The 27353-nt window shown below is 38.4% G+C and overlaps 2 protein-coding genes and 1 long non-coding RNA gene across 8 annotated transcripts; 2 read left to right on the top strand and 1 right to left on the bottom strand.

Annotated features, from left to right (window-relative positions):
• The first annotated feature begins 2531 nt into the window (after positions 1-2531).
• LOC112165681 (disease resistance protein At4g27190) lies at positions 2532-8376 on the top strand. Its single transcript, XM_024302284.2, has 5 exons — positions 2532-2704; positions 2856-3433; positions 3530-6370; positions 6762-6876; positions 8021-8376. Exons 2-4 carry the CDS (start codon positions 2940-2942, stop codon positions 6802-6804), a joined length of 3378 nt encoding a protein of 1125 aa, XP_024158052.1. The 5' UTR covers positions 2532-2704; positions 2856-2939; the 3' UTR covers positions 6805-6876; positions 8021-8376.
• Positions 8377-9051: 675 nt separating this feature from the next.
• LOC121049068 lies at positions 9052-10957 on the top strand. 2 transcript variants are annotated; one of them, XR_005799244.1, is made up of 2 exons: positions 9052-10532; positions 10666-10957. It is a non-coding gene; the product is annotated as an uncharacterized LOC121049068 (long non-coding RNA). The 2 variants fall into 2 exon arrangements; XR_005799245.1 differs by having other exon boundaries at positions 9091-9748.
• A 1059-nt stretch (positions 10958-12016) lies between these two features.
• LOC112164795 lies at positions 12017-20406 on the bottom strand. Of its 5 annotated transcripts, XM_040505529.1 has the most exons (5): positions 19991-20405; positions 18906-19877; positions 15841-16325; positions 14987-15057; positions 12017-13175 (listed from the first exon to the last, which is right to left on the bottom strand). In XM_040505529.1, the coding sequence occupies exon 5, from the start codon at positions 13167-13169 to the stop codon at positions 12189-12191; it is 981 nt and encodes a 326-aa protein (XP_040361463.1). In that variant the 5' UTR covers positions 13170-13175; positions 14987-15057; positions 15841-16325; positions 18906-19877; positions 19991-20405; the 3' UTR covers positions 12017-12188. The 5 variants fall into 5 exon arrangements, with proteins under 5 accessions (XP_040361463.1, XP_024156878.1, XP_024156877.1 ...); XM_024301110.2 differs by having other exon boundaries at positions 12017-13184; positions 18906-20406; XM_024301109.2 differs by having other exon boundaries at positions 18906-20405.
• Positions 20407-27353: the final 6947 nt, after the last annotated feature.

Raw genomic sequence — 27353 nt, 5'->3', positions numbered from 1 at the left:
AGGTGAAAGATATGAATATGGACAATCTTCTGTGGATGAAGGATTCCAATTTACCTGTGAAGGTAATTTTGATCATGCCATGGTGCTAAAGAGAAGACCCGATATGGGAGGAGGACTAGAGGTGCAACTGATGATCAAAGTACCCCATCTGATGTTTCTTCAATTGCCTTAAGTTTTGACTCTATCAGTTTAGGCACAGAGCGCTGTGGGATCTCAAATGAATCTCATGAAGGCAACAATCAATTTGGTTATGATGCTTATGGATATAATCAATATGGAGAAGTATATGATCAGTCATCTAGTTGGGTTCATCCTTATTATCCCCTTATAGGGGAAACAGTCGGCAGCTCTAAAGAGATCTATAACTATCATATTCATCACTACAATTCGCACTATATGGGTCATATGTCTTGGTCTGATTATTGCATTTTTGTAGACCAGCGAGCGGCTTTTCAACCACCTAGAGTCTCTTTTTAGATGTAGATGAAGTTTACATTCATATGTATTTATATGTAGTTCTAAATTTCTAATAAATTGACTTTTTTCAAAAACGATATTTTCGTACACTGTATCCCCGATATATCCGATATCTCCTTTTTTCAAAGTACCGATAGATATGAAAATACCGATATTTAAAACCTTGTATACTCCTATGGCATCTTGACCCAAAAACATTGACCTGAGTTTTGAAGGACTACTTCTGATATGTGCCAAAAATCGAATAAGAGAAAGTTGAGATAGCCTGGTCCAAATTGAACATTGTTTTTCTATTAAATTGACCATTGAAGAATCTCACAAAAACAGAAAAGAAATCAAAATTGAAGAAGCTTTCGTTTCTATAGCCGCGCAACTTTATAGTTGTAGGAGTAATACAGAGAGAGGGATGAGAGCATTAATCTCAACTTAACCCGTTCTCATATGGGTGTATGAGAATATAGATTCAACTATAATGTCAAGATGATAATCAAAGAGAGAGGTTTTTTCTAGTCTGATGTGGAGTGTTAGAGAATGTTGATTGAGGATACTTTGGATAGTATTGGGATGTGAAAAAAAAATAGGATGAGGAATTATATCAGTGGTGTATTAAGTATAAGATGTATATTAATAAGAATTTAGGATTGTGTAAATAAAATAACTCAACCTTAAAAAGTTTGTTATGGGGCCGTGGAATAGTGAAGTAATCAAACACAAGATAAGATTCGGTGCTTTATATCTCTTTTATCTGTTGACACTATTGCATAATGCATATTCACACCTCCTTAATCTGTTGGCACTATTGCGTATTCACAAGATCAATCTCAGTCTCCTCCCTTCTTTGCTTCTCACTGGATATCAGTTTCTTTCTTGCTGGTTTCCAATGGCCTCCTCTTCATCATCATCAGCTCGTCGCTGGAAGTATGATGTGCTTTTGAGTTTCAGGGTACTGAGACTCGTAAAACTCGTTACTCTATTAAATATAAATTTGTGAAAAAAAAAAAAACCACAGTATCGGGTTGGTCAACCACCCTAGTCTGGAACTGAAAGTCATCACATTTGCTTTCATGTTCCCCCTAAACCTTGTGCACTCATAATGGTCCTTGTTGCGATAATGCGATATTAACAATTGATAGACTATCATAACCAACTATGCTTTTGTTATTTATTTGTTTTTGGTATCTCTATCAATGGACAATTTAGGAAGTTCAAAGGTTTTTGGTATTTTACAGTATTTACCTTCTTGATGGTTTTTTTTTTTTAATAACTCTACCGTTAACAATATGGGAAGTTCCAAAAAGACACCAAAGTGAACGGTAAACCATGCCTCCCTTTATTAATAGGGATAGAGATATCAGATATGCCTCGGTTGGTGATGTAGCTGAGGCTTCAAAGTCGATAGACAAACTAAAGCATTTTGGATCATAACGTTCAATCCTGCGAAAGAGATCTCAACTGCCTTCAAGAAACCTAGCTAGTGAGAGTGAAGTGATAAGTTCAATTGTTTTTAAATTGAAATGTTCTTATTACAAGGATGTGATATCAAGTGTAATGGCTAGCTAAGCTTGATGGGAAGAACGTAAAATGGTTTTGGTCAAAAAAAAAAAGCAGAGTCCTCCAAACCCAGGGTCAATGTTTTTAGGTCAAGATGTCATAGGACCCATAAGCACCAATAATTTCCCCAAGCTTTGACCTTTTGTGCGGTCCATAGACCTGCCATAGTAGAAATTATTGGCTCTCTGGTTGGTTCCAGTGAATTGAGTCGGAAAAGTTGCTGTAAATCTGGATGAGTACATGTCGGTGGGAAGTTTCTGAAATTAAAAGCAAATAATTCATGTGTAATTCTGTATAATTATAATATAAACACACAGCCATGTCTTCAGCCGAATCCCAAAATGTGATTAACTAAAGAAAAACCAGACATTCTCATAGGCAATGGTACGAATTATTTGACGATGAAAAATAGACTTTTTTTTTTTTTTTTTTTCGGGTCATAAAAAGAGTAGAAAGTAGAAAGTAGAAAGTAGAGACTGGTCCCAACCCCCAAAAAAATCAGTGGTCCCAACCTCTCAGTCTCTCTTTTCTCCGTTCAAACTCTCTCTGTCTTCCATTTTATCAGGCTCTCTTGTTTGATCACAAGGCTTACAGAGATTTGTTCACTACTTGTCTCCTCTCCAAGCCTAGCTTTCTTGTGGATCTGTAATAGCTGAAGCTAACGGAGTTGTTCGAGGTTAGAAACATAGATATTTTATAAGTTGTGTCCTCCAATATTTGTTTATCTTTTTTGTTCGTTGGTTTTTACTCCTTTTTTCTTCTTCTCTGTGTCTGCATATTACAAAAATATGTCATTGGCGATAATTGTGGTAATTGTGACATGCCAGGCCATTAGTGAATATAGACTTGGAGTGAAGCGTTGGTTCAGTTATATAGTCGGAAAGTCGCAGGATAATCAAGAATTGGTTGACATGGATGCCTCTTCATCTGTTCCTTCATCATCAGCAGCTCGTCCGTGGATGTATGATTTGTTTTTGAGTTTCAGGGGTCCTGACACTCGAAGGAGTATTACATCCGATCTATACGATCGGCTGCAAAAGAGAGGAATTAAAACATTCATGGATGACCAAGATCTTCAAGTAGGGGATGGGATTTCTTCCACTCTCATAGCAGCAATTGAAAAATCAAGGTTTGCAATCGTTGTTCTGTCGGAAAACTATGCTGATTCTGCTTGGTGTTTGGAGGAACTTACAAAGATTTGTGAGTGCAAGGAAGAAAGCAAAGGAATTTTTCCACTTTTCTATAATGTGGACCCCTCTGATGTTCGGCACCGGAAGAGGAGTTTCGGAGAAGCTTTAAATAAGCATGGAAGCTCTGGGCGACACGCATCAGAGAAGGTGCAGCGGTGGAATGATGCTTTATACAAAGTGGCTAGTTTCTCTGGGTGGCATACAAAGGATTACAAGTAAGTGTCATGATGAGATTATCTATTTCAATTATCAAGAGTTATGCGCACAGCTTTTCAATTTATTATTTAACCTTGTTTCTTCCTTCCTTGCAGGACTGATAGAGAACTTGTGGTGGAAATTGTGGATTTTGTGTGCAGTAAAATACAACTGGATATTCCAATGTCTACCGGAGATTTTGAAGAGTTTGAAGCAACAAAAAAAGCCATGGATGATGTTGTGAAGGCGCTTAAAGATGACAAGGTCACTGCCATTGGGGTCTACGGAATGGGCGGTGTCGGCAAGACAACCATGGTAAAACATGTTGCTGCACAATCCAAAATAGGTGGGATTTTTGATTATGTGATTATTGGTGTGGTATCCCAGAGCCCTGACTTGACAAAGATTCAAGGCACATTGGCAGATACATTGGGCATTACATTGGCGGGAGAGACAGAATTTGGAAGAGCTGCTAGATTGCATACGGAGATAATGAGAAGAGAAAAGATCCTTATAATCTTGGACGATGTTTGGATGATAACAGACTTGTCAAAGATAGGGATTCCCAGCTTCAAGGAGCTTCAAGAGTGCAATTCCAAAGTCGTTCTCACCACACGGAAAGGGAATGTCTGTTATGTCATGAAGTGCCAAGCAAGCATTCCTCTCAATATCTTATCAGAACAAGATTCTTGGACCTTGTTTGTGAGAAACACAAGTAGGTCTTTTGAATCCCCCGATTTTTATAATGTAGCGAGGAAGGTAGCTGGAGAATGCGGGGGTCTACCCATTGCACTGATAGCAGTTGCAAGGGCACTCGGAGATAAAGAACTGGTGGAATGGAAAAGAGCAGCTAAACGACTAGAGAAGTCGCAATTTGCCAACCCTGACCATGACGAAGATGCTTTCAAATGTATAAAATTAAGCTATGATTACTTGAAAGATGAGGACTACAAGTCATGTTTCTTGCTGTGTTGCCTATTTCCAGAAGACTATGACATCCCAATAGAAGAATTGTTCCGGTATGCAATTGGGAAAGGATTGTTTCGTGATTACGACACAATATATGAAGCCAGAGGAATCGCACATTCAGTGGTCAAGCACCTGAAAGATTCTAGCTTGCTTTTGGAGGGTGAGTTCGGTGCAGTATTCAGATGTGAAAGTGTAAAGATGCATGATGCCGTCCGGGATACAGCCATGAAAATTGCAAAACGTGAAGATGGGCATGGGTTTTTGGTGAAAGCTGGATGGGGTTTAGATCATTGGTCATTTCGATCACATGAAGACTACTCTGCAATCTCACTAATGGGTAATAACATTCGCGGTCCACCCGAAGAGTCGGTAAGTCCAAAACTCCAGATTTTATCACTACAATTCAATACTGAATTAAATGAGATCCCAGAGACCTTTTTCCCGAGTTCCAATGAATTAATGCTCTTGGATCTTGGCGACACTAGTATTTCCTCTCTACCCCAATCTTTCAGTCTCCTTACCAACCTCCAAGCTTTGTTTTTAGATTCTTGCGAAAACTTGATTGACATTTCTATAGTGGGAAAACTGACGAAGCTTGAAATTCTTACTATGAGGGAGTATCCTGGGGGGAGATTGCCGAGAGAAATAGGAAATTTGACCAATCTAAGGATTTTGGAAGTCAGTGCAACGCCATTTGGAGAAGCTTTAGTCACAATTCCATCTAAAGTGATATCAAAGTTGCATAAATTAGAAGAATTGTACATGCTGGGGTGTGGAATTGTGCGCTGGGGGTGTAAAATTGATGGGTGTGGACTTGGGCACTGGCAGTGTACAGATGAGGACTGGCGGCGTAAAATTGAGGGACAAGGAGGAGAAACCAATATTGGGTTTGATGAGTTAGCTGGTTTATCATGTTTGAAAGTTTTGCAGGTTTCCATATCTTATGCTTCATACATCCCTAAAAATGTTGAGGCCGAACCGAAATGGGTTTACTTTGACATACATATTGGCGAATGGGAGGAATATTCATTCAATCAACAAGATCATAATTCAAGATCCTTGTATCTTAGGGGTTATACCATAAGTACCTTGCCTGATTGGTTTATCAACGTGGTGACAGAGAAAACAGAGAAGCTAAAGTATGAAAACTGGGAAGGGATGACGAGTGACATTCTTATGGAATATGACCATGGGAGGTTACACGAACTCGAGTATCTCCGTGTAGATCATGATTGGTGTTCTCATTACGATGCGTACGTGTTGATGAATACAACAAGACGAGTTCAAGAAGGACCAGTGTTTGAGAAGTTGAAAGAGTTGCATCTGACATTTCTGGACCACCTGGAGGCGTTGTGTGTTGGTGAGTTACCACCTGGGTCTTTCTCGAATCTCAAGGTATTGCAGGTGTATTGTTGTGATCGCATAAAGAATGTATCAAAATTCGTACAGAGACTACCAAATCTGGAGAAACTAGATTTAAACAATATGCGCCAATTGGAATATGTGTTTAAATGCGAAGGGTTCGAGCCAGAACAATCCAAACTGAGAGAGATGCATTTGTTGGGTGAAAATTATGTGAAGAGCATTTGTAGTGGTCCTGCCCCACGCGTAATGTTCCAGAGTCTTAAAAGTTTGATCTTTTACAACTGTGAGGAGCTGGTAAGTCTGTTCGCATCTGATGTAGCTGAGTGTCTTGTTCAATTGGAAGACCTTTTTGTAGAGCGGTGCCGTTGGTTGTATAGAGTAATTGAAGCAGTGAACAACAAGCAGATTACGGTTCTTCGAAATTTGAAGAACATGGTTTTGAAGGACCTTCCTATGTTGTATAGTGCAAGTTGTACTGTTGATATTGAGTGTCCTTTATTGGAACGCTTGTTTGTGGTGAATTGCCCCCACATTTCATTTTCAACCTCTGCTTCTGCCTACTTTGGCAGCACGAAACCAGTCCAACTCAATGATTCACAACTGTACGATTTGCTGCGTGACGGGTACGTCTCTGTGTGAAATATTTACTTAATTTATCTTTTTCTTCTATATTTTGTAGGGTAGCAATTGCGCAAAGATGGTTTGATCAATTGATATCTGTGATTCAATTTTTATTCTTTCCAGTCTTTTAATACAAATGAGTTCTCCATGACAGAACATCAAGCAAATTTAATATAGCCTTTTTATTTTCATTCTTATTTTTCTTTGTTATCATTCATATTCTTAAAAAAAAAAAATAATAATAATAAGGCAAAATTATACAGAATACTTCAGGTCGATGATGATTGTTTTACTCTAACAATGCAAATTACACACAATGTTATAGCCACTCTCAGAATGTTGTTTTTATGTTAAAATTTAATATAGATTTCTTTTCCCAATTCGATGCAACAGAACATCTCCTTTCATAGGGGAGTACACGGAATGGTCCCGCTGACTTGCAATGGTCCCTCAGCTTCTGACTTCCAGGGCAGGAAGTAACCAAGTTCAACCCTATTGCTTTGCCCAGGTATGATGCTGTGTCATCAACTGAACTGAATTCTTTTCTTTTCTATGATTTCTTGCGATGCCATAAAAACTATATATGTTATTTTTCCTAAAATATATGGAGTTCTTATAATTCATTTGCTTTCCCAATGTTCTGTGTATCAGTGCAACAAGCAAATTTTAACTACAATTTTCTTTTTCGCTCTTATATACTTATTTTCTTTGTTATCATTTGTCATTATCAATCAATTTAAAAAAAAAAATTTGATGATTAATTGATGGAAGATAATAAATTTGTGAAACAATAACAATATCACACCGAAAACTTTGTATCCATGAGGATTGTTTTGTTTTCACTACTTACTAATAAAAATTACTGATTTACTGGTATATGATAATGTCTAGTTTGAAACAAATTTGAGTCAGGATAATTGCAGACATCATGTATTTAGTCATTTTATCTAAGAGATTGTGTCTTATTTGGCATGAAGGTTGTAAGGGGAAATATAATCTGCATATGAAGCAGAAATTTGCAACCTATGAATGGGTACTATTAACACACACACACACATAAAATATATTATCTCTGTAGAAATTAGTCTTTGTGTGGCAAGAGTTAGTCATCAATGTTATTGCAGCTAGCCATGGGGATGAAGAAAAATTGTGTTAGCATTTTGAAATTAGTCCTTCGAGTGATGATTCTGTAGTCATCAATATATGTGTTTACAACTAGGATGGGGATGATCGAAGGAGTAGTGTTAGCATTTTGAATTAAATTCTTAATAACTTCTGTCATGTGCATCAAGATCCTTATCTAAAGTTTGGAGTCATGCTACCACAATGCATAGCTAATTGAGTCCCGTCCCTGTAAACCAAATTAAGCTCTGTTTTTACATATTAACATGTGGGAATGTGGGTGCAGATTGATGAACTTACAAGATGAATTCTCAGTTAATACACTAGAAGAGATGGTTGATTTTCACTTAAAAAACAGAATATACAAAGATTTCTCGTATCATTAATTCATTCAAGAGAAGCAGTTAATCGACCTTTAGGATAAGCAGCTCATATGATAATTGTAACTGCAAGAAGTAGTGTTTTGCTACTTAAAAGAAAGATTTTTTTCAAAGTAGTTCACCCTTTCACTTGTTTTTCATTATGTTCAGGGTTGGTCATCTAGCTGAGGCTGCATATCCAATTGATACACTTGAAGCTTTGCTGGATCGTGACTTTCAAAACAGCCAAAGAGATTGTAATAGCCATTCTAGGAACCTTGGAGAGTGAAGAGATTAGTTGACATGCTCAATCAGGATGACAGTTGATTCTTGCCACGGGTATTTGTAAATAAAATTGTTAAAAAATTCAAGAATACTGTAATATATATCCATGCTGAAATTGTAGCAACACCAGTCAAGTGATTTATGCTCTCATTGTGCTTGTATTATGGTAGTTGTTCTACAACATTTCTGAGTTTCCATTCAAAGGCCAGACTCATGACCTTGAAGGTGTTTCTTATATCTTACCCAGTAGCATACCGGCCGGTACTGATAAAAATTCTGTGTATTATCTTAGATGGTGTGGGTCTTGTGCTTCCCTATTAACACACCTGCATTAGTCATGCAAGTCTCGCTCAATATATCTTGTTTGTCTGTTTTAGATTAGCTTAAGCTAGCTTTCATTTTGTGACATGTACGTGGTTCTCCAAAATTATAATTATGTTCGTGTTCAAGAACTTGGTAACAATATCTAGTGTTCATTGGCAAGAACTTCCTCATAGCCTGTATCCACAGCTTATGATTGGGTTTTAGTTCGTTATTGGTAGTGTTTATCTATTTTCTTTTGCTTTAATGCTGAGAAAGTTGAGGAAAATGATACATGTATAGGAAACTGATGGTGTTGCATATGTTTGTGTACTAGCTGAAGGCTTTCCTCTACACTTTTTTTTTATTCCAAAAGACGAAAATTTGTTAAATTTAATCATGACAACTATGGAAACTGTAGTAAGAACAGCAAGTGCTAAAATTTTCTTACACCATCTCTGGCGTTGAGCTACAGGTTGAATTTTTACTAGCATAGGTGGTGTTATGCTATATTGCTATAATTGGTATCTCTTTCTGTTTATCAGCTGTTGCAAAAGTATCCCTGTCAGCACAAGTTGAAACATTCATCAAGAAATAAAAACTTGCAGCAGCTCTTGGAGGAGGCTGGAATGCGCTGGCTGTAACTTACGACCATTGTGAGGGGCGACGTGGCGCGAGGAGAGCCACTAAATAATTCAAAGTAGGGCTGAAGGTCATTTCGCAGTTAACGGTGCCGTTAGGGTAAAACAAGTTTTACAGCCGAGGAGGTATCAGCAACCACAACATTATCCCATCCTTTCGCCTCCAAACCCCCACTCTTCTCAGACCCAAAATCACTTCTGTTCTTTCTCTCCTCTCACCACTCGACTTTATAACCAAACCATTCCTTTTCCGCTATTTAACCAAAATCCAATCTTGAACACAAACCAATTCGTGGGTTTTCCGGGAAAGCAATTGGGTTTTTGTTTGAAAGGAAGTTAAGGGTTTTGTGAATGCAAAAGAGGATGGCGTTGATGAAGCTGAGGAGCAGAGTAGTTGGAGAGAACTATGCCGGAGCGGTTTAGGTACTTGACCTAAGAAGCTCCTGACCCTCCTCTGAGGTGGCCTTGGTTTCTGGGTAAAATGCTTCACTGTCTTTGTCTATCTTTGTCTATTTTGAAGAATTTGCAGGTCCGCTGAGCACAACAGCCGGGTTCAACTCATCCGATGCTTCGATCTATGTAACCATGAAGCAAGGGGTTATGAGGAACTAAGGAAGGCTGCGGGAACCAGCAGGTCATTAAAAGGGAAATGTCTGGGCAGAAATGGTACATGGTAAGAATTCCAAGCTTTTGAGTTGTGAATGTTTTCTGTTGGGATATTGAGATTAATTAAATTTGTAATTTTGTGGTGGAGATGAATATATGGAATTGATGTATAAAAGCATTAGATTGACTGAATTTGGGACGTATATGCATTTTATTAATACAGAATTAAAATGCTTCTGCATTTTGTTTCGGGTTTACGGTAGTTAAACTAAAATTTGCCGTCTTTCTTTATGTTTAAATATATGCAAGGGGAACTGACAGAAAAGAAGATGGGTATTCCTAAGAAGAGTGGGGGTTGATTAGGTTTTGGGTGTCCACTATTTTGATTGATTGCAGATAGAGGTTCTTCTCTTCTTCTTTTCTGTGTTGCAAGTGTAGTAGCTACCTCTGTCTTTCTCTGCTTTGAAGGTAAGTTGTTTATTGAGAGGTTTGGATGATGCCTGCATTGCCTTGCATTTCTTTTTGGGATTGGAGCGTATTGTTAAATTGTCTTGCAGATAATCTAGCACACTCATTTCGATTTGCTTCTTGCTTCTCAATTTGAGAGAGAAAAACTATGGGGTGGAGAGAGAGCAAAGATATATGTTGTGTGCGACTTTGGTCCAGCTCCATGCTTATTTTCTCATTAATATTCTATTAACATTCAATGGTCAAGAGCTACATTATGAGAAGACTACTGTTTTTCAAACCATTTGAATATTTGACGGATTTGAGAGATTTCTACTATACTTCTGATCCATAAATAAGGGCATTATTAGTATGCAAATTAATCAAGAAGACTAGTGTAAGAGGTATTTGGTTGTATATCACCGGCAACATATGTCGCCTAATGAGAGATAGATAGGACCCTCTTTGATTGTTGGTTAATAGGCAACTTTAGGTGACACTGATTGACAATTTAAACTAAGTATTTCTCATTTGCAGCTGAGGAGTTACATAATAGAGAGATAGCATGGGTTGAGCGAATACTATATTGGGGAAGATGCAGCTGAGGAGTTACATACTATTTTTCAAATTGATGTAGATGGTATGTTACGTATCTCATGTCACATTAGCCATATGTTCTTTGCTTGTAGCTTTGCACTGAAGTTCCTGTGCTGGAGTTGAACATAATATTAGTTTCTAATGACCCATATTGTGGTTGGATTGAAGGTTCTTTGTATAAATGGAATACTTGTGTACTATTTTCTCATATATAGGTATTGTGTTGTATCCATTTGCCTTTTCGGCTGTATATAACAGGTAGAATCTGATTCAGAATTACGGCACTAGCTTGTGTTATGGAAAACTGCTAGTGCTTCATTTGTGCCTTAAATCGTCAGCTAAGAAGTCGTAGTGCCTTAGCGTATCTGCTGTTGAAATCTTGAATAGATTCTGCAGCAGAATGGCAATATAGCAGAACGGGAATATATTCTGTTAAGTTTATCTTATTCTAAATGTCTCCATACTAGATTCGACACATGTTTTTGTTGACTTCAAGATAAGGAATGCAGTAGACTATGCAGGTCTACAGAATATGAAAACATACAAATGAAAAGCTAGTCCAGAAAGCATGCATTACCGCTGCAATTATGTTATGAAATAGGTTGAAGACTAGTGCAAAGCAAATGATCATTAACCATCATCCCAGAAACTCATCTGACTGATATAGTCCCAAACTCTTTCTTGCTGGTGCAGTTTCAACATGCAATTACAGTCAACTAGGCACTAGCACTATGAAATGTTTCCAATTAGAAATGCATTCTGATCCATTACACAAAAAGGGTCATTAGGTTAACAACAAGCATCAACAATCTCATTTGAATGAGCTTAATCAAAGAACTCATTGATCGAAAACAATGAACGAAAGAACAAATCAAAGTCTTGATCTACCTTGGATTGAACCAACTTGGTCCATGCATGTGTGGGTACCCAGAACCATACAAGACATTATGAGGGAGCGCTCCATTAAAAAACATGCCACTTCGGGGATTTTGCATTCCTGGAGAACCTCGGTGTTGGGGGTTCTTGCTGTGTTGTGATTTTGAGATAGAGGCTTAATGACTAGCTACTACTGCACATTGACCACCAACATAAAGTTCCAACATAAGGGATTAAGAGTATCACTACTCCTACTGCAACGGGTTTGTATCTAGAGATACACGTTTATATCTAAAGTAAAACAGGTTTCTATCTATAGTGATACGCATTTGTATCTACAGTGTAAGGTGATTCTATCAAAAGATTAATACCAACGAAAAATATCACATTCCATAAACCTTCATGAGGGGCCTTCTTACTATAATGTTGGTGCATGTAAATGATCTGGAATTGAAGGCTTTTATCACAAACAAAGCATTTTGGAGGTTTTGGTGAGATCTCCTCAGCTTGTCTAAATAGGTCACATTTAAAGAAGTCACTCCTCTTAAATAATAAAACCAATACATAAAAATCAAGTATTGAAGTAACTAAAACAAAGTAATGCTCTCCCAAAGAGTTTGAACTGTTAGGTTCGAAACCATTGGATACAACCACTCCACCCCAGAGGTCCCATTGCTAAGTAACAAAATATCAGTGTCAGCATTGCTGATCAAAAACTTAGGTGCTATACTGCAGCTAAACTTGGAAACTTTTTCATTGATAACCCAACTGTGATTCTTTGAATGAGAAAAAACTAACATGGAACCAAAATTTTCATATATCCGGCTTATGTGCACTTGTGCTTTCTGTAGAGCCTCAACCTGGGCAATGACGCTGTCAGTCACTCCTCGGTGAGAATGAAGGAATTGAACCTCTTCTGAAACAGCAACATCATGATTGTGATTGGTTATGAACTTTGATACAAAATACTTCTTCCTTTCCTTGCAGTATCGAATTCCAAATCCGGCCATGCATCCAACTCGGCTATATCTCTTACCCCTTGGACATTGATTCCTCTTCATCTTCTTTTTCTCAGCTTGGAGCAGAGTCTTCCCCTTTTCTTTCAGTCCCTGTCTCTTGGCGTTAATCGTTGCTTTTCCCTGTTTTGAACATACCCACTCTCTTCTTATGACAAATTCAGAACGATATGCTCTAACCTTCCTGTCCTTCCTTGTGCTGAATCCAATAACACGAGAGTATAAATGATAGAACTTTTCAGTTTCACATACGCTGCTGAACACAACATCCTTCATATCATCCATGTTCAAATTACTGTAATCCTTGCCATTTAAGTCTACACACCCACCGACATTCGTTCCATCTAATGTCTCCATATCCATCAAATGACATTTACCATTACCATTTTCTGATGTATGACCAAGCCCTTTCTCTCCTCCATCATAAAAGAACCCTTCCTCATCTTCACCAATTTGTAATAACCCATCATCATCAGATACTTCTTCGTCCGATGGGAATGAGCTGTGGTACAGATGGTCAGTGTAGCATACACCTCCTTCATTATTCTCCATATTAACCTAGATTGCCTTGCATTTCAGTTTCAAATCAATAATAACAATATAATTTGCAGCTACAATATCAGAAATAATTTACAGCAATAATATACCAACAACAAATGGACAGAACATGTTGCAGCATTATAAATTTTATGGGTGTGGGCTCATCAAGATGGGGTTTGCATAAGGTATATCACACAAAGGTTAACAGTACAATTGATGATAAAAAGGGAGCTACAACATTGTTAAAGCTACACAGATCAAAGGAAAAATGAAATGGGCCCAAAACTAAGCATGAACCATGTAAGGGAAAAGTACAAAAAATACCAAAACTTTGGAGTCATTTCAAATCAATACCTTATCTACAAAATCTCAATTCTGTTAAGACATTCCATTAAAACAACAGTTAATTGCATTCTCACAAACAGACAAAATGTTGTTTACTGATGCAGGCTGTGAGTGTGAAAAAGGTAAACACATATTTCTTCAGGCATATATTCTCATGCTTATTCACTATGTAAATCATGAAGGAATATCAGATTACGATTCAAGGGAAGGAAAAACAAACTATATTCATATGACCAAACTTAAATGCAGTTAAACTAATCTATTTGCTGCTCTATCTGGAAGCTTTATAAGATACTAACATTTTATGATAATGTAATGATTCAGGTTATGGCTATGTTTAAAGAGCTTCAGGTTGATCTGGAAAGTGATGTCCTCGATGGCCTTTCAGTCAAAGACACTTGTTAGTAAAGCTTTGAAATACTAACAGTGGATTCAATCCTTCAGATTATGCGGACTGTATATAATACAACGTCTAATATATGAGATAGCAAGGTTGAAGAAAGGCATGGAGGGAACAAAGGAACGGAATTCTAAGGTTAGCTGAACTGGGAAGAGCACATATTCTTTCATTTTGAAAGGCATGTAGAGAACTGCAATGCAAATTTCAAATACATACCCATATCACCCTAAATGAAAGGTTTATGCTGTAAAAGTAAATTTCTTGAATTGTTGAAGTACAGCTCAAATTTCTGCTGAGATTGGAAGGCGTCTCTCAGAGTTCAACATGATTAGATCATTACTGACAAAAAGTCTTCAGTAACTTTTACCACTGCTAACTACCCATTTTTGGTTTAAAATCTTCTAGCTACAGTACGTGAGTTTCTTTATAAAATACTGAATCTTTACTATGTATGGCCTTTTTGGTTGCTGTTAATTAGATGTTATCAAAGATCGGACCTTGTTGGCTTAGATCCTAATTATGACTCTCAATTACTTTGATGACATTGATTGCATCATTGTTAACTTGAAGCTTGCTGAAGTTTTCTCCAACTTCAAAACATAGTTCTATTAACTGTGTTGAGAGCTTAGCCGGCTCTGTTTCACTCCAAAATAACCTACAGTTAATGAATCTAAACACAACAACCTATCTATTTAAAAGGATCATATAACTATTTTTTCAAAGAATATATAATAAAGAAGAAAAGAGAAAATTATTCAGATAAAGAATAAGAACATTTGAGAGTTCAATCTCAATTCGATTACTGCTATGATTATTGCTGCATTCATTTTATCAAAGGGTAAAATTCAATAAAGACAACTAAAACAATTTCGTTATCAAACTCAAACCATTATATCAGATTGTTAAAAATTCTAACTTCAACTAGAAAACTGACAGAAAGCTAAATACCGATTTATGGTAACAAACTTTGAAGACCATACAAGTCATGTTCCTACCTAATACTATCAGTCAATCAAAAGAAATCAAAAATTACTTAATGATTACAATTGATCTACAAAAATGACAAATACAGTAACGTTCTCACCTGTTTTCAATATCACAAAACTCCTTTGAGTCTTTGACCACAACCAAATAGTCCAAGACACACAACAGAACCTGCATTAGAAAAAAATCATACTTTAGTAAATGATAACAAACATAAATCACACTACTGCAACCTATACCAAAGTCTTCTTTAGCTCGATCAAGGCATGTAGAGAAAACCCTCTTTTACACGCCTTGATCGAACCAAAGAAGACTTTACTATAAGTGGATTAGTTAAATGTCTCTATCAATCACTCCTTATTCCCAGACTTTGATTCCACTGCATGCACAAACAATTCCCTCCAAAGACTCCTACCCAACAGATAAACAATAGAATGCATAGTCTCTTGCCGAGCATACAACTTATCAAGGATAAACAATTTCAATCACATACTCTAATACATTTCAATTACAATTGATTCTACTCCTGCCGGGAGTGCCAGCTCCCATAAGCCATAACATTAGTTAAAATGAAGTTACAGAAGACATAAATACAAAAGGATAAAACTATCACAACATTATGAAAGGAAACAATGCTTTAATCTAAAGTAACCTGCAAAGACCACCATTTGAAAACAAAAACAAATACATAAAGCAGAAATTTAGTTGAAACCGAAAACAAAAGTGAAGTTGGCATGAAAATAGTAACTGGGTACCAAAGTAAAGGCAAAAGGAAACCCCCCAAAAGTAAATACATCAAAAATTAATGCATACTCCACTCATAGAAACCTGGTTGATTACTATATACCAGTTCAATCCGATGTCTTTTAAGTTTCAATTAGAGCCCAAACTCAATAACCATCCTCTACCCAATATGAGATACAAAAAATATTTGAAATTTTAAAAACCACTTACCGGCCAAGATGATGGGAGATAGGACGGCATGAGACGCTAACCAGAGAGCATTTCCTCAACCCCCGATATTGGTACGGTTTCTGCAGAGGCTATAAATGAAACGGGGCTCCATTAAAAGCAACAACCCTTTATTCCCTTTCCTCTCGCTCTGGGTTTCCTCTCTCCTCCATCTCGTAAGAGCCGCCCTTCGCGCTTATGCTCTTTGATGGCTGCTTCTGCGGCTTCTTGCGGAAAGGGAAGTGATTTTGGGTCTGAGCCTCTGAGGAAACTCCAGTTCGATTGCGGTGGCTGACGACAAGGGCTGTAAAACATTTTACTCTAACGGCACCGTCAACTATGAAATTACGTTGAACCCCTACATTGATCCAATGAGTGGCTCTCCCCGCGCCACGTCAACTTCCCCAGTGGCTGTAGGTTACAGCCTGCGTATTCCAGCGGAGCAGCTCTTACAGTTTCTATTCTTGGTGGGCTTCTATTAGCCTTTTCTATTTGATCAGAAAGAATCAGAATTAGCAGTGATTGATGTCACTTTTCGCTTGTATATCTTGTTGACATCTAGCTCCTATGCTAATGCATTGCTTGACTTTCACATATTAGCCTCGGATAACTAATCCAAGGTGCTCTACATATTTCATGAAGGAAGTTTCTTCAAAAAGTGAATCGTCAAAAAGTCAAACTTAGAGTCTCCTAAAAATTTGAAATGAAAGTAAAAGTAAAAATTTTAAACGTTTACCATTCAAATGACCACCCAAACAAGTAATTCTAGATATGGATGTAACAAAAATGCACTAGTACTAATTGAATGTTGAAAGATGTCGACATCATGTGTGCCTCTACAAACTAGAGTTTAGAGTTGTAATAGGAGAAGGTTCTAGGTATTCAATATATTCGGATTCTATTACTTTTTGTGTACTTTGTAACTCCCTATATAAAGGGCTCCTATTATTAATAATAAATACACAATTACAATTCTCTACAATACGTTATAAGCACGAGTTTTAACCTAGCCTAAGAAAAAAAAAGAGAAAAAAAAAAACCCTAAACTGCCGCAGCTCTCAACCCTAGCCGAAAGCCCTAACTGCAAGACTTGCAGCCCCTGCTGCCCCGTAGCGCACCTGCCAGCCCACCGCAGCCTCCCTAGCCACACACCACAGCCTTCCTGCCGCACACACACCGTAGCCTCCCTGCCACCGCGCAGCTGCTGCCCGCTGCAAATTGCTCACCAGCCCGCGCTGCTCTCTGCCGCAAGTCCCTGCCAGCCTACCGCGACCCTGCACCAGCCCGCCAACCCACTGCTGCTTGCGTCCCTGCACACCCAGCGCGCCCGTGCGCCTGCAACCCTTGCGCAACACCCCTGCAGCAGCTAGCCTCACTGCTGCCCTTGCATCTGCAGCCCCGCAACGTACCAGCGGCCCCGTAACGCTGCACCCCCTACTGCCCCGCACATCAGACCCGTTGCAAGCTTCTCTCTAACACTCCTGCATCAACACGCGCGTGTTCTCAAGCCCCAAACCATCACCTAAGTTTTTGTGAATTAAAGTTGCTGCTTTCATGTATTTTAAATTCTTTTATTTGCTGCAGAATTTTGAAATATATGAATATGATTTTGAGTATTTAATAAACGGAATTATGGGGATTCACGCTTAACGAACTAAGAGCGTTTGTAACCAATGAACTAAGAGTGTTCATAATAAACGAACTAAGAGCGTTCGTAATCAATGAACTAAGAGTGTTCATTCGGACTAAGAGCGTCCGCAAGCATCAAATTTGTGACCATATTAAAACATCATTGTTTGGTCTAATCCAAATTTCTTGGAAATTGATTTCTTGGTAGCATAGCTCGGAAATCTTATTATTTTAGTTTTCGTGGAAGTTTATGTCACGCCCCGAATTTTGAATAACTAATTCAAAATCCGAAACATGAAAAATCAACTAAAACACAAATCACTCAAATTTCCGAAACATGAAAAATCAACTAAAACACAAATCACTCAAATTTCGAATCTCAAATTTATTATTACAACTCACTTATACAAAGTAAATATGTAAAGCTCAAATTGAGCATCACTCACCTCGCTATTACAATCACTGTAAAACTATAACTATTACTCTAACCCGTACGATCACCGCCCTGAATCTCCTAACCTGCAAGATTTCCCGCTACACAATTTGAATAGTGTACCGGGATTGCAACAACACCAAACCCGGTAAGCTTTTGACAGCTCGTGAGTAAATAAGAAGGGAATATTGATTTTATAACGCATTTATTTTAACTCAAGTAAAAATCAACAATCTCAACATTCATAAGGAAACATCAAACCAAAACACGGAAAATCCACAACGAATACATTTCCACAATCCTCTAATCCACAATATCACTACTTTGGTCCATCCCAACTGTTTGGATCCAACTATATCTCGGTTAATATTTAACCGGCGGTCTTCGGACTCCCAGTCCTCAGAGCACTACAACTACATCTCGGTTCTTATCTAACCGGCGGTCTTCGGACTCCCAGTCCTCAGAGCACTACAACTAAATCTCGGTTATTATCTAACCGGCGGTCTTCGGACTCCCAGTCCTCAGAGCACTACAATTCTACCCTCTATACATTCCCCAATGTCCATCATAAAATCTACATGACTCAGAGATCATAATCATCACGTATAAATATGATAAGTCACGTATAAAGCACGTATAAATATGATAAGTCACGTATAAAGCACATATAAATATGGTAAGTCACATCTCAAACCATAATAAATAAATCATCACAATTCCACACTCTTCAATGTCACACCATTCCACATATAATCACGTAATTATATATATACGTAATCACCCACTCAAGAATGACCACAAATATCAACTATAAATCAAGCACAAAAATCGTGAAAATCATTTTGTATACTTAAAATCATTTTACTTACCTATGGACCGTAGTTGATCAAGTCCATATGATTTAAAACAAATATTTATTCCATAAATATTTGCACACAATTACCACATAAAATAAATTAATTAAAAGTGCATGGTTCGTAATATGAACCACGTGAGATTTACTCACCTCTAATCCCGCTGCGTCTTCAATCTCACAAAACACGCCAAAACCGCTCACCAAGGAAGACCGTCAATCACCTCGTTGGGAAAAGCCCCATGCCCACCATGATCCGCAAATACTTCTGCGCCTCCATAACCGTGCCACACTTGGACAACCCAAAAATCAGAGGATTATATGTTACAAGATCAGGCTCCACTCCATTTTCCTACATGTCCTTCAACACCAAGCAACGACATTAACTTCTCCTCAAGAGCTCCTGCTTCAATGTACAAAAATGAAGCTGTTTGTTTATCCAGAAATTGTGTTTCCTTGGCAAGTTATTGCAGCATCTGTACAGTTGTTTGCATTCGTCAAAAGCAGTTACTTGACTCATTTGTTGCAAGCACAGTGGTCGAGACAAGGTTACCAATTCTGTGGTGGTAATGTTGCCATAGATAAGAGTATATCCATGTATTTCAAAGCCACAAGATACGAAGTCCTTGGAGTCCCAACAGAAACATTCGCATAATGCAAGTGTCCAAAAGCGCCAAAATGGAGCGGAAGCACCCAACTTTTCTCTCTTCAAAGCTATCTTTCCGGTTCTGGCAATTCCTCTAATCCCAAACTTGCTTAAATTTCTTTGCAGAGCAACCATTTTCCCAAGGAAAAGGAGAAAGCCAGAAAGGACACAGCTTTCTTACCCAATCTCAGGTGGTGAAGGACAACCTCATCCAATCAATTACCAGAGAAAGATATAGGTGTATATTCCCAAAGTTTTAACAATTGATCACCTTAATTGGATAGTTATTTCTGGTGCCAAAAAGCTTTCCTTTCATTTCTAATCTGGTCCAAAAATCAAATTCAGGTGTCAAGGTTCAAAGAAGCAAACTAAGCACATTGATGTCAATTCAAACTCTCCCTCTCTCTTCTCATTTTCTTTTCTAATTCCATAACGATATAAATTTTTCCCATCCACCCCTCTCACCATTTCACTCAAATCTCCCAAAATCAAACAAAACCAATATCCAATGCTCTTGTTCTTAATCTTGTTGATTTCAGGGTCAAGTTTAGATAATCCATCCAAAAAAAATAGGGTTCGAGAAAGAAGCAACCTCGTCCTCCGCCTGTCTCCGATCACCGCCGGTGACCTAGAAGACGCTGCTGATCGGAGTCCCGAAGCCGCTGTCGTCCCAAGCCAAGACCTTCGCCAATGTCTTCATCGCCATCATCGGCGCCGGCATTCTGGGTATGCTGTACTCGTTTAAACGCACCGGTTGGATCATGAGCCTCTTGACGCTCTTCTTCGTCATGTTGCTGAGAAACTGAGGGGGGAGAGAGAGAGAGAGAGAGAGAGAGAGAGAGAGAGAGAGACTGTAACTGAGGACTGGGGCGAGGAGGAAGAAGAAGAAGAAGAAGAAGAAGAAGAAGAAGATGCTAGATGATGATGATTCTGTGAGGGTGAGAATGGACGACAAGAGTAGTGCACTCTTCTTTTAAGAAAAAGAATGAGTCATGTGTTGGCCTAGTGGCCCTTGTTTTGCCGGCATCACCAATAAACAATCAGGAGGAATAGAAAAAAAATAGAAAGGAACGAGAAACAAGAGAAAAAGAAAAACAAATAAAGATTTTTAATTAAAGAAATCCCCATTTTCGAATAATCAACACTTAATCATACGAGTTCAGAAAATTGCATTCTACATACGCACGGACTCGTATCGACGAGCTCTACAACTTTCATGAAGGAAGTTTTCCCAAATTCGGTACGTATAAAAAGTCGATTTTTGAGACGCCCCTAAATACGTACGATTTCGAAATAAAATCGATCGAACAAATTTCACACTTCTCCAAGCTTCGTACAATCACCCATGACCACGAAATCATTCTAAAATGTCCTCGGAAAATTAATTTGGATTTTCGGGGTATTACAGTTTAACTCCGAAACTAATATATCTTCTCTTCTTATTTTCAGGATGTCGAATGAACCTAAACTCGACTTTCCCATGCTTGACTCAACAGACTCGGATTACCATAGCTGGGTAACCGATGTTGAGAACCATCTCACTTCAAAGGGAATATTACCCATAATCTAGGCACCTAACACGGATCTTGTGTTCGTCCAAACACCTACAAAGCATGCTCAAGCAGTTATCTTGATGCGACATCATATGGATAAAGCACTCAGATTGGAGTATATGCCGATCAAGGATGCAAGAGAGCTATGGGTAGCGCTAGAAGAGCGCTTTGGCAATGTCCAAGATTCCCGCCTCCCTGACTTAAAGGTTCAATGGAACAATATTCTGCGCTTTGCTGACTTCATGTCTGTTGCTGAATATAATTTAGAAGCTCTTCACTTACAATCCATGTTGAGATTTTGTGGACAACCTGTCACAGAGCAAGAGCTAATTGAGAAAACTCTCTTCACCTTCCCCGTTTCAGCCATTGTGCCCTTTTATTCTGAAGAAGTTTGTAGTTGACGAATTTTGTATCGGAGGTGGTTGACCGCCGTGTTGATAGCCGCGTTGACCGCCGTCTGACCTCCGCTTGTGGCGGCGCGTCGGACCTTTTTTTGAGTTTTCATTATCTGGACGGTGATCTACGCATCCATACTAGCGTTTTGATATATCACAAGGTTATTTTAGAAAAAGTGGATAAATAGTGGATTTACGTTTTGATGTTACTATTTAACGTTTTTACGTTTTATCTTCGGTTTACGATCTGTGAAGATCAGACCATCGGTTTTACTTCAAATTTTAATATGTTGATCGTATGACTGTCCCGATGACTTTGTGAGGTCACGGGCGAAGATCCGACCGTTGGATCTTCGTATAATTGTGAAATAGTGATTCGGAAGGCGATTCGTGAGAATCCGACCGTCGGATTTTCATAAAATTTTGTGGAGATGTTTATAAGGACGATTCAGGAAGATCCGACCGTTGGATCTTCGTGATAATTTTGGAGGATGATCCTAAGGGCGATCCGTGAGGATCCGACCGTTGGATCATGATATAATTTCGATCCGACCGTTGGATCATCATATAATTTCGATCCGACCGTTGGATCATCTTTATTTTGGAATCCGACCGTTGGATCATCTTTATTTTTGAATCCGACCGTTGGATCGTCTTTATTTTAGAATCCGACCGTTGGATCGTCGTTTAAGTTTATTTCGTGTTTCGTTTACTAAGCAAAGACCGTACTTGATTAGGTACTTGACGGTTTGAGTTGACGAGCCTTTGGAATATCGTTATATTTGACTTTTTAGAAGACACAGCTGGATTAGAGGTGAGTAAACCTCACATGTTTCATATTACGAACTGAATAAATTTAATTACTTTATTTTTGTCGTAATTGTGTGAAAATATTTATGGAATAAATATTTGTTTTAAATCATATGGACTTGATCAACTACGGTCCATAGGTAAGTAAAATGATTTTATTATACAAATGAATTTCACGGTTTTTATACTTGAACTATAGTTGGTATTAGTGGTCATTCCTGAGCGGATAATTACGTATATATATATATATATATATATATATATATTTACGTGAAATATATATGTTGATTGGCGTGTGATTGGTATGATGAAATGATTGAGAATTGATTGGATATTATTCAAGCTATTAATCTCCCATTTAGTTGTTGAATAATGAAATGTTGATCATGTGATGTGAAAGCTATTTTATATGGCCAATTGTGAATATGTGGAAATTATTTTAAGAAGTAAAGATTTGTCTTGAAATAATATGTCTCTTTAAATGGGTGTACATATATATTTATACAATCTAAAATTTATAAAGATTGTATGTTGTGAATTTGATCATGTCTGAAAAGTACAATTATGAAGCCGGGTGATTACAACAACCCCGTGCTTAAGTGAATTTGACAGGACCTGCCCCGAATTTCATCCTGAAATCCGAAGTGGACATGCGGGGCCCACCTTAGAAGAAATTTTGCCAAAAATTAGGCAGAACTTCCTCTAAAGTGGACAACCCAAAACCTGTAGAAAGAGAATTTACACTTCTAAATCACCCATCCTTATTCTCCTGGAGCCACCCTGCTCCCCCAAACAACATCAACCAAAATCACAACACACAAATCTCAACTTAATAACCTTAATTCCGCAGGTAATCAGAGCAATTCTAATAGAAAGGTAAATGAGGAAAACCTAATTCAAAGGCAATCGCGGAAGCCATACTGTTGACTATGCCTCGACTCTATGTACGCCCGACCTCAACTAATTTCTCCTGCACACTGGGCATTTGAAACCGAAGGGCCCAGGGGAAAGTACATAAAAACGTTAGCGTGAGTGGACAAAAATAAACAATTTAAAACCAAATGTATTTTATACTTTCCCACATTTATTTCTTTAAAAATCCCAATGCATGCAAGGATTAACGAAAATAAAACAAGAGGAGTTCCACTCATAAAAACCAACTAGCCCCGCTAGTCCAAATGATTTAAAAGAAAAAGCTGGAACTCTGATACTCAAGGAAAAATAAGACCAGCCCCGCTGGTTAAACGAAAATCGAGCTAGCCCCGCTAGCTTAAGTAGTAAAGTGAGTAGGGGAAGGCGATAGCCATACAAGTGAGCCTCCCAGGCTAAAATACTCCCATAACTCCCGTAATATACTCTTACGCCACTAAGTGTAGCGATAAGATACCGGGCTACAGAATTGCTATCACATAGACAGTAACCTGCGCCACAAAGGCGGAGGGCTACGGTGATCCCATCACCGCGCCACAAAGGCGGAAAATCAATGCTAGCAATGATAAGTCACCCAAGTATGGCAAAGAAAATCCGAAAACTGTAAAAATCCATAAAACTTCCCCAACTCTCGTAAACGAATTTCCCACGACGTGTCCCACACGCCAAGATAATCTCATCAATAAAATAAATAGGATATAAATAAGTATAAAGATTATCTTCATCGAATCTCATAGAAATCTCAAATCGTCAAATATAAGTATAATATAAATAGTATAAATCCGGAAATCATATCGGAAATAAATAAATAAAAGAAGATAAGCGTAATCCAATGACGTGACCCCGCACGCATAAAACTTTCAAATAACCAAATATCCAAAACCATTTCCGAAAATAACCATATGCTCGGGAAAGTAATACGATAAATAAATTATAACTTCGGAACTGTTTAAATGAATGCATGCAGCATTCTTTGAAAAATAAAAGTCCACTCACAGTACTATTCCGACGAACACGTATACGAGTTCCTTCATCGAGCCAGAGCTCGGTACGACATCCTGTACACAATTATATTCCGTGAATAATTATTCAACAATTTAATATGATTCCTAAACTCAATTCCTCATAAATTACATCTCCCATTCTCCTCGGATTCAGCCCAAATTATACCACTAATACCAATTCGTTAATTTAAAGGTTCCAAGGCAGAACCGAGAGATATCCGACGGTCGAATTCTCGTAATTCGATAATCGAAACCCTAACCTTAAAAAATTCATAATTAATTCCAAGCTTCTCCAAAATTCACCAAATTTCACATACAAGCTCTATGATAATTATAGAATTTAACTAGCCAGAAATTTAAATTAAAAAGCTACCCTAGCCGCCGCTACAGCCTCCCACAGTGGCGGCGCCGCCGCCACCGCCACCATCTCTGATGGCCACCAAAATTTGGCAGTAGCACCTTCTCAACACACCCATTAATTCTTTCAAATGTGACCAAGTTAGAAAATGAGCGGAAGTACCTCAACAATTAAAGAGAAGATTGAACCCGAATTGTGAATAGTAACTCAGAATTTCAAACCTTCGATTCGACCTCCACACTGCAAATCGTGGCTCAAGGCTAGGGGCAACATGATCCTTGGGAAAAACCGCTCCTTCGACGCCGGTTTGGTGGCAGGAGATGGCCGGAATCGCCGGAAATCGACGAAAATCCAAAACTGCTACAGTAAAGTTTCACGGGCCGATGCCTCGTTTTCCGGCCAAACCGCCATGAGCTACCACCACCGGTGCCAAGAGGGGGCGGAGGCGAGTCCAAAGATGTCGGCTTTATGCCACCAGGTGGCTGGAGGAGGGAGAAGGCCGGAGTTGCAGGCGAGCGAGAGAGAGAGAGAGCGATAGCTCGGGGAGAGAGAGAGAAAACGCGGGGAAAGGGGAGAGAGGAAAATTACCCAGCAACAGTAAATTTTCAAATTTATATTTTCTACCAATGAACAGTAACTTTACTATTTCGCTTGTAACTTTCGCATACGAACTCCGATTTTTACGCACCACATATGCACGCGCTCGGTTTAACGTCCTCTACGACTTCCATGAAGAACATTTTCCCAAATTTTGACCCGACCAAAAAATCAACTTTTAGGGCCACTAAAGTTGCTGAAAATAAGTAAAAGTAAAACAAATTACCGTTTACTATCCAAATGACTAGTAAACCGGTGAATTTGGGTTCGGGACGTTACAAAATTACTGGTAAATGTGTTTTGGTGCTTCGTGGTTATGCTTCGTGGTTGTTAAGCTGTGGGCCCTAGTCCCTTCAGATAGTGCACTATTATACTCTTAGGAAGGGTGCTTACTTTGAGTATACATGCCTTGGAAGTGTCCTTGGTATGCTGCGGCTTACCCGTACTTTGGGAATAGTACGTCGGTCCCTAGTACGTGGATTTATGATTTGATACCAGTCAACCTGGTTTTCCCGTGTTTTGGGTATAGTACGTCGGACCCTAACACGTGGATTTGTGATTTGTTACCAGTTAATCTGAAAATTCACTAAAAAGACTTATGTTATTTTGATCAAATATCTATCTATGATATATTTTGAATATGTGAAGGTGTTAGTGAAATTGATCAAATATCTATATATGATATATTTTGAATATGTGAAGGTGTTAGTGAAATTGATCAAATATCTATCTATGATATATTTTGAATATGTGAAAAAGAAAATCAAGCATGCATTGTTTTAATGTTATTTCGCATATTATTGATGCAATATTTGTTGGTTGAGTTTTAAAAGAGAGTATCGAAAAATAATTACTTTTATGTTTATGTGATTTTTGGAGTTACCTTGTGAGTGTGTTGATTGTTTACTTGAGTTATAATAATTGTAATTTAATCAATCAACAGTTCTTTCTTGTTTACTCATACGGGCTGTCAAGCTCACCGGGTTCGTGTTGTTGCAATCCCGGTACACAATTCAAATTGTGTAGCGGGTAATCTCACAGGTTAGGAGAATCAGGGTAGTGATCGTGCGGTTTAGAGTAGTAGTATTAGATTTGCAGCATTTGTTTTTGTGAGGAGAATTATACTCACTTTAGTTCTACAATTTGATTTGGTGAGAGTGTGCTGTAATAAGTAGCTTGAGGATTTGGTTTATGTAATATCAAGAGGTGTAACTAGTGGTTGTTTCTGAGAGAAAAATTCAGAACGTTATTTGTAATGTTATTAGTCATGTTCCGGATTTGAATCCTTATTTCAAAATTCGGGGCGTGACACTCACAGCCCCGCCCCGCCACCGATAGAAATCCATGTCGGCGCCGTCGGTTCAAGAAACTCCACGGGATTGACAACCGGTCTGTAACAACACAACCCACTGCCTCTGCTTCCAGCCCAGCCGAACCAAACGGACAAAACCGGGAAAAACCTTCTCCGACAGATTTCCAAGGGCAGTAGTTATCGATCTCCCGTCCGGCAACATCCCAAGACAGCGGTGAGGCCGGAGGCCACCCCGGACGTCCGGGCGCCGCCGGACGAGATCAACTTTGCAACAACGACGAACGCGGCCTTAGGGTTCCTCTGGGAGCCTTTTGTATTTTTTACTCGATCCCCTCCCTTTTAAACAAAGTACATATGTACTACCATAAAGCGTTCAAATTAATTTAGAGACTTATTGTACGAATTCCTCTCAATTATAATATATAAGCCCTATATTTTAAGCAGTCATGTATCACATTTGAGAACTATATATTTTAGCGGGCTAGCAAAGCTCGAACTTCATGTGTCATGCATGGACCATCAATATTAATACTTGAAAGTTGAAATGGTGTATCACAATTGAGAATTATATATTTTAGCTAGTTAACAAAGCTCGAACTTCATGTGTCATGCATGGACCACCAATATTAATTAATTGAAATGGTACGGTGTATCACATTTGAGAATTATATATTTTAGCTAGTAAACAAAGCTCTAACTTCATGTGTCATGCATGGACCATTAATATTAATACTTAAAATGGTCTTAATTAATCAGAAAAGATCTTCTATTTAATAGTTTAAAAATGAAGGGTCCCTTATTTGATTACTTTTTTTTTTTGAGAATAAGAAACCTTTATTGATAATAACCAAAATTACATCATACGGGAATGACCGGTGGTGGACATAAACTCCCCACTCTCCTCCCTAAAACCTAAACCAGTTACGGGTCCGTCATCAAAAATGACCTCCATGAGCCGAAAGGGCCCAACCCCTAACCAAACCAATCGCCCCTCAA

This window comes from Rosa chinensis, chromosome 5, assembly GCF_002994745.2.
Source record: "Rosa chinensis cultivar Old Blush chromosome 5, RchiOBHm-V2, whole genome shotgun sequence".
In the NCBI taxonomy this organism is placed as follows: Eukaryota; Viridiplantae; Streptophyta; class Magnoliopsida; order Rosales; family Rosaceae; genus Rosa; species Rosa chinensis.
The sequence above is the reverse complement of the archived record's forward strand: the minus strand, read 5'-3'. Positions and strand labels throughout refer to the sequence as shown.